This window comes from Pipra filicauda, unplaced genomic scaffold (assembly GCF_003945595.2).
Source record: "Pipra filicauda isolate LSUMZ 115617 unplaced genomic scaffold, ASM394559v2 scaffold164_size1636381_pilon, whole genome shotgun sequence".
Taxonomy (NCBI): domain Eukaryota; kingdom Metazoa; phylum Chordata; class Aves; order Passeriformes; family Pipridae; genus Pipra; species Pipra filicauda.
In genome coordinates this window covers 1,373,221-1,381,313 of record NW_024104151.1, presented here as the reverse complement: position 1 = coordinate 1,381,313, position 8,093 = coordinate 1,373,221, and the positions used below count along the sequence as shown (strand labels likewise).

Here is an 8,093-nt window from a genome sequence, read left to right as displayed (position 1 = left end):
ATCCAGCTGTCCAAGGTCCTCAGCCCCACGCAGGGTCCGCGCCCAAGCAAGGGCACCCGCAACGCCCCTTGCTGGGGGCTGGCTCCACCTCAACACACATCCCATAAATCACTCTCATCTTCTGACAGCCATGAAAATGCTGACTCAAAGCCATGGGAGTGCCGCCCATACTCCAGCTTTAATTATTAAAGCAGGATGCTCTCGGCACAGTGTTGCCTCGGTTCCAAGGGGAGGAGGCAACGTTTGAAGCCCTCTCAAGACTGCTAGAGCAGAGAAGGTGGTGCTGAGGGGGGAATCAACACATGCTGGCCACAGGGAGCCCATGGCCATCTTGCTACGAGAGGCTGGGAACTCCGGAGCACAGCCAACTTTGGACGCTGCGAGGCACAGTCACTGGGAAGGGCTGAATTCAGATGGCTACAGAGCTGGAAGGAACAAACTCCTTTTCCAGCACCCAAATGGTTTTATCCAGCTCGCTGGAATTTGTATTTAAATAAAGAGTCAGCTTCCAATTCTTAGGATACTAATAGTAATTATTTTACTGAATATTGAAATTAGTTTATGATACAAATATCCAGTGAAGAACACTCCCAGAGGAGCTGAGACACTGGGCAGTGGGAGACTTGGGATAACAGGCTCTGCCTGGCTGCTGCATGCTCTTCTAAAAGTGTTTGCTCCCACAGTGATCCTGCACTGCCTCTTCCAAGTTACAACACTAGCCTAAAACAAAATAAGCCCTGATTTAAAGCAAGCCTGCCGAAGGCACAGGAAATGAGAGAAGTTAATCACAGGGCACAAAGAATGAAATCCAAATGTAACACTCAAAATTCCAGCACCTCATCCCTCTGTCCCAGAGCTCAGCAGCGAGGTTAACGCTTCCTGTAGCAGCACTTCTTTACAAAACACACACACACACCCTTCCTAGTGAGACCAAAGTGATGTTTGCAGCCTAAAGCTCCCATTTCATTTATGTAACCTATCTAGCTGCATCAACACCGAGTTCCAAACACAACCTTAGGCCTGGAAAGCTGGATATGCTCCAGCAGAACCCCATCGGTAGGTAACATTGAGAGCAATCACACCTGTTTTTAATGCTGTAGTTTTAAACACATTTATATCCTAATAGCATTTAGTACTGACTATCTGTCTTAACTGCTTGTGAACCCACCAAGTTACCTTCTCTGCAACCTGTGAGCCTGAAGCAGTATAAATAAACCACTTTTTAAATTATTATTTCCTTTCATCCTCCAATTGTGCTGACAGAAAGCACAAGGACCTGAGCACGTCTCAAAATACAGAGTATAATTGAGGTACACATAAAAACCACTTGTCAGCTGCCCTACATAGACATCTACTGTATTTTCAGGAGCTACTACACCAGGAGCAGCCTGAAAACACTTCCAAATCTCTACTGAAAATGCTTCATGCAGCATTTTACAGCAGACTGTAGGATCATTGAGAATGCTTATGGATAAAACACACTGCAACCTGGAGATTTCAGTGATAGTCCAACAAAAATAATACATAGCTGAGAAGTGCTGCTAATTAAAAATCAGAGATTTATCACCAGTGGGGAGATTCAACCCACTGCAACCATATTCCAGAGAAGAAGAAAATGTGGGGTTTTGGAACTACAGAAAGCTGATGGCAAAAGTACAACACATAAATAAAAAGTTAGAGTCTGAGGGGCTGGGGGAATAATCAAGTCAAGCAGAGGATTAATGAACACAAACCAGAAGGAAGGACTCGAGTAGATTAACTATGGTGTCCGACTGCTGGTAAACAAATTTTGCTCCAGTCAAGTAATGAGGAGATACGGGAGCACAAGGTCCATTAGGAGAAACAGGAACATAATCTCCTCATGGCATAAAGCATGGCATTTCTCGTTGAGAAATACAGAAATATATCTCAAAATAAATAATAATACCAATGTTAATGCTTCTGGCAGGGTGTAATCGTCCTCTCCCTGCCACAGTCCAGCGCTGCTCACTCTGCAGAGCTCCCAAACTGCTGCCAGAAGCCAAAACTGCATCATTTCACCCCAACAACCCGTTTCCAAACTTCTAGCAACAGACTGGGCTTCCTAAATAGAGTTAAAACAGAAGAAACCGCGGAACGAAACCACCCCGGGAGCGGGCGAGCAGCCCGGAGCTCTGGGGATGCGGGTACAGGGTGGTAACAGGGATAACTTCCCGCATCACCGGAGCACCCCACAAGCATCCCCGGGGGAAATTCCCGTCGCCGCATAGTCTCCGAGAAGGGTCGGAGGCTCCCGGTGGAGCCTTGGGCATCTCGGGGATGCTGCGGCGGCGGGGACGCTCCGTCCCTGCATCCCTCCCGCCCGCGATCGCCTCCTACCTAAGCACCGCCGTGTCCCCTTTCCTGACCACCAGATTGTCCACGGCAGCCCCGGGGAAGTCTCCGCCCGGCGCAGCGAGTCTCCCAGGAGGAAGGAACGAGCAAAGGCCGAGGAAAGCGATCGCCAGCCACTGGTGGGAGCCCCCGGCGCTCCGCACCAGCGGCACCATCTCCGCGCCGCGCTGGTCCCGGCAGCGGAGACCGAGCGCTGCTGCTCCCGGCGAGCTCGGCCCCTGGTCGGCACCGGCAGTGGGGGACCGGGAGCGGAGCGCGGCTGCTCCCGGGCGGCCGCCGCAGCATCCAGCGAGGAGGGCAGCGCGCCCGCTCTGCGCGGCAGCTCCGCGGCGGCGGCGGGCGGTCCCCGCTGCCAGCCCGTTGCCACGCAGCCGTCGCCTTGGCAACCGGCCCGGCGGCGGAGGGATGCTCGGCCCCCTTATCCCGGGCTTCCCGCTCCGCCCTCCTCGACATCCCGGCTCGTGAACCCCCCACCCCCCCGCCTCTTCCCACAGGCACCACGGACACCCCCACCCCCGCTTTCCCAGCCTATTGCTGTGCCACATCCCACCCGGCCCGCTCCTCCGGCCCTCTCCACACAGAATATTTCAGAAAAATTGGCCACTTTGCCAAAAGCCAGCAAGTCACAGCCTGTGCTGAGGCGGCAGTGCTGGAAACGGCACCCGCGGCTCCTCGGTGAGAGTCCCCTGGGAGTTGCTGCAATTTCCAAACAAACAATCCAGATCTTTCTGGAAAAAGGGCCGGCCACTCTGATACTTCCATTTCCTAAAATTATTACTAGAAAAATTATTCCAGGTAGAGATCTTCTCCAAAGAGCAAAAAAACCACTGACAGATTATTTCCCAGAATTCTATCTACCAGGATATCTAGAGATCTTCACCCAAAAGCAAAAATCCACTCACAGATTATATCTTAAAATTCTACCAGGACACTTAGAGATCATTTCCAAGGGACAAAATCTACTGACAGATTATTTCCCAAAATTCTACCAGGAAAGCTGAAAACCTTCATCAAGGAGGAAAAAAAAAATCACCAACAGATGATTTCCTAAAATTCTACCAGGACATACATTTAGAGATCTTCACTGAGGAGCTAAATATTCACTGACCTATTATTGCCCAAAATTCTACCAGGACAACTAGAGATCTTCAGTGAGGAGCTAAAAACCACTCACTTATTATTTCTCAAAATTCTACCAGGGCATCTGGAGACCCTCGCTAACAAGCAAAAATCCACTGACAGATTATTTCCCAAAATTCAACCAGGATATGTAGAGGGCTTCACCAAGGATTTCCTAAAATTCTACTGGAGATCTTCAATGAGAAGCAAAAAAGTCCCCTACAGATTGATTCCCTGTAGACACCCAGGAATAAGGAACTTCCTTCCTCCTGTGGTCTTCTCCAACACACACACACACATCATTCCCAGCCTCTGGCAAACACACTGAGCAGGGAGTTGTGGTTGCTCCATTTGTTTACAAAACACCCACTTTCCAGGTTTATTCAGCACCAGAGCCCAGGCTGCACCTCACTGGGATCAGCCTGAATCCCTACAGGAATGACTCTCCTCTGCTGATCGAGAGAAGTTGCGTAAGCACTGCACTGCTGTGGCACAGGAATTGCATGAGTGCTCCATTTGGGCAGTTCTGAGCATTCCCACACTAATTCATGCACATCTGGCCCACACAATGTCAGGATTGTCCCTCGCAGCAGCTCTGCCACCCCACGTGTGCCATTTCCCCACAGTTCTCTCCCTTTCATCTGCTGCCAGGGCACAGATTTTTCTGGTGCACCATTTTCCCCTACCCACAATTTGCATCAGAAGGATTTGGGAGTAGAATGCTCCAAGTAAAAAAAAAATCTTTAATAGTCACGATGTTTCCACTGCGTGCTCTGTCGGTAAAGCCGGATCCCCACTCCTGTAAGCTCTACCCTTCATTACTGCATTCCAAGAGATCTTCCCAGCTGCCAAAAGAAATTCTAGTGTACACAAAAGGGAATTCTTCCTCTTCTTCTGCAGCACACGATACTACAGAGTTTCCTTGACAAGGAAAGAGAAAGGGGAAGAGAGAGATTGGCTCTCACATGGTGGCTGGGGAGGCCTCGCTGGCATTATTATCGCTGGAACACAGTGATGCCTTTTTCATGTTAAGCACAACTGCACAGTGACACAATCCCTGTGTCACACACACGCAGCTGCCGCAGCCCGTAGTGCCCAGCCATCAACCATGGCAGCAGGAGCCTCCTGCAAGTACAACTGAAACATGTAGTATCCAAAACATTGTTAGGAATGCTTCTGAGACAGCACTGTGCCCTTGGGCACAGGACATGGGAGCTCTCACTAACAGGGAGTTGTTACTGGCAGGTGGAGCTGTCCCACACACATGCTGCCACCTCCCCATGTTCACAGATGTGCAATAACCTCCCACAGGGCCTTTCCAGCTCCTGAGTCAGCAACCAAAGCACATCCCATGCCAAACACCTGGAAATGTAAATGTCCAGCCCCTAAAGAAGGCTGGAGAGGGTCTCTTGTCTTGGCATCAAGAGGAAGGCAACATGGAACCACATGGGAGTCAGTTTTCAGATGTGAAAAACTTCACAGGGCTGTCGCATGTCAGAGGCTCTTTGAATGTTCTGGTACATTCAGTGCTCAGATCATCCACAGAGAGATGAGATATAATAGTCGAGATCTAATTTTAGGGAGAGCTCTGTAACCTTTAATGAGTCGCATGATGTTGCTCTTACTTGACCTTAACAAACAATCAAATAACTTGCTCTTCTTTGAACAAGAAGAACAAAAGACATGTCCCCAGCACCATTCTATTAATTTTGCAAAAGATCAGATAAATCTCAATCAACAATAGCTAAGATGAAGCTTTTTATTTTGTTTTGTTCATTTTTAGATTCATATCTCTGCCTTTCAGGCTATTTGCAGATCAATGGAAAAACAAGCAGGTCAAAAGTCAATAGCAGTTACGGCAGTCAAGGTTGCTCTAGGGACTGAATCCTTTCATCTGGATCTCCCGCACCTGCCAATTCCAGGAAGCTCTCAGGGAGACAATGAGTTGAGCCCCCCCAGCTCCCTCAGCCACTCATGCTGCTCCAGACCCTTCCCTAGCACAGTTCCCTTCCCTGGATATGCTCCAGCCCCCCAATGTCTTTCTTGTCACGAGGGGCCCAAAACTGGACATAGGACTTGAGGTGTGGCCTCACCAGTGCCCAGTACAGGGGGACAGTCACTGCCCTGGTCCTGCTACAGGCCATGATGTCATTGCCCTTCTTGGCCACCTGGGCACACACTAGTGACTGCACACTTCCCATGGAGAGAAGACAAATCTTCTTGTCTTGACAAGAATTTCTTGACAGAAGTCTTCTTGAAATCCTTGTTATTCAGCTGCATATTTTTGTTTAGAACCATTTCAAAAAGCTAAATTTAGTTGTTGTTTGCAAGTATTCCTTCAACAGTTTGCACAAATACTCAAGACTGATTCCCAGACTTCACACTTGGCTTTTTGCTTCGTTTCCTTCTGTGCGTTTAACTCTCCTGCACCCGTTCCTTCCCTCTAGTGACAAAAGATGGAAGTTGAACGACTGAAATAATCTCCAAAGGAATTGATGCTTTTGGTCTGCATCACAGAGCCAGAATTCCACATGGAAAGAGGTCAGAGGCAACGGAAGCAGGGTATCCATGGGTTGGTAGTCACCTATAGGCAAACACTGGGGCACAGTGCCCTTCCTGTCTGTATCCAAGCACAGGATACCAGTGGAATAATCTGTTCAAGGGGACCCCTCTCTGTAACACAATGGTTCGTGTCAATTGCTGATTTTCATTGAACCCTTCAGTTTTTCCCATGTTCCTTTTAATTCCTTGTCACGTTGATTTCCAGTAGCTTCTTTCAGGGTTTTTTTATGGATTCAAGGTCTTTTCCAACCTAGATGATTCCATGATTTTTCTGTGTACTCTGGACAGCCACCTTGCCCCTACATAAGCATCGGTCAAGGAATGGGCTCCATTTCCACATGTTTTAACATCTTCAGCCAGCGTGCATGTCCTATTTTGCATTCCCAACATCCGGGACAGCCACATTCTCAAGGTATGCTGGAGCGAGTCCAGAGGAGGCCACAGAGATGCTCCGAGGGTTGGAGCCCCTCTGCTCTGGAGACAGGCTGGGAGAGCTGGGGGTGTTCACCTGGAGAAGAGAAGGCTCCAGGGAGACCTTAGAGCCCCTTCCAGTGCCTAAAGGGGCTCCAGAAGAGCTGGAGAGGGACTTTGGACAAAGGCCAGGAAGGACAGGACAAGGGGGAATGGCTTCCCACTGCCAGAGGGCAGGGTCAGATGGAATACTGGGAAGGAATTGTTCCCTGGGAGGGTGGGGAGGCCCTGGCACAGGTTGCCCAGAGAAGTTGTGGCTGCCCTATCCCTTGAAGCATCCAAGGCCAGGTTGGACAGGGCTTGGAGCAACCTGGGACAGTGAAAGGTGTCCCTGCCCACGGCAGGGGTGGAAGGAGATGAGCTTTAAGGTCCCTTCCAACCCAAATATTTCTGGTATTCTATGTCTCATCCTTGAACTCAATCCCACTGTGGGGACAGACAACATCCTGCCCTGGTGTTTCGGTAATGGTTCCAATTAAAATTTTTTCACACAGCTCTGAGAATGAAATGGGCAATTTCCACAGATGCAATAGTTTGCTTTTGAGATACATATTTCTGAAAGTGTTCCAGCATTCCCATCTAGTTGCCAAATCACTTTGGTTGGCATCACCCATGGGATCTGAAGGGCAGTCTGAGGTTTGGCACAAGACTGTCCCTGAGAATAAGACTGGAGGAAACAACACACGTGACACATAAGACAACAGGACAAGGATAGGACACAACAACAAAAGAACAAAAAGAAACCCCATCACAACACATAGAATTTTAAGACCCATGTTTTACATCCAAAATCACAAAATTAGTTATTTTTAAACATTTTTACCCTGGCCAAAAAACAGTAGAATTATAGATGTAATTAATAAAGTGCTCCCAGAGATAAAACTAGATTTTAGATTTTAATACCTTTAAGAAAAAAAAAAGTAATAATTCCTCTTAGGTTAGGAATTCTCAGGTAATAATCTCTAATGTATCTGCATTTTGCTCTTCTCTTTTATATCAGAAAAATCACAAGAATAATGGCAACACCTTATTCCTGTGCTGCAGCACAAACCCTTCCAGAGCATCCAGACACTGCTTAGTGTTCTTAAACAGTGTCTCAAGTTGCCTAAAATTTGAACAAATAACCCAGTGCACCCAAATAATTTACCAGCTTTAGTTTTCAAAGAGCAATTTCTGATGGTTCTGCAGGAATTATGTAAATGAGCTCATCCAGGTCAAAATCCCACTGGATCATCAGTTGCAGCATGAAAAGACTTTGCAAAAGGCATTCCCTGAAAATTTCACTCGGAAAAGGGGTTGAGGTGCAGATAAGTTGAGGGATAAACCTCAGAAAACGCAGACCCAGCACTCTGACATTTTAAAACAGACATTTTTGTCAGTCTCCTTTCCAATACCTGCTTTTTATTATTTAAATCTCTCACACACAAAACATGAAAATAGTGATTTTATCAAGCATCAGAATGAACAGAAATTTCCTTTTAACTGAGTGTGTCTCTGTCCCAGATGACTCCAGAATTCCTGACATGAAGGTACGGTTTTTTGTTAATAAGATTAAAAGCAAACACCAG

The 8,093-nt window shown here is 47.8% G+C and overlaps 1 protein-coding gene across 1 annotated transcript; it reads right to left on the bottom strand.

Annotated features, from left to right (window-relative positions):
* Positions 1-515: 515 nt before the first annotated feature.
* On the bottom strand, positions 516-2,724 carry LOC113987337 (neuronal growth regulator 1). Its single transcript, XM_039379328.1, has 3 exons — positions 2,359-2,724; positions 1,928-2,010; positions 516-720 (listed from the first exon to the last, which is right to left on the bottom strand). Exons 1-3 carry the CDS (start codon positions 2,526-2,528, stop codon positions 716-718), a joined length of 258 nt encoding a protein of 85 aa, XP_039235262.1. The 5' UTR covers positions 2,529-2,724; the 3' UTR covers positions 516-715.
* Positions 2,725-8,093: the final 5,369 nt, after the last annotated feature.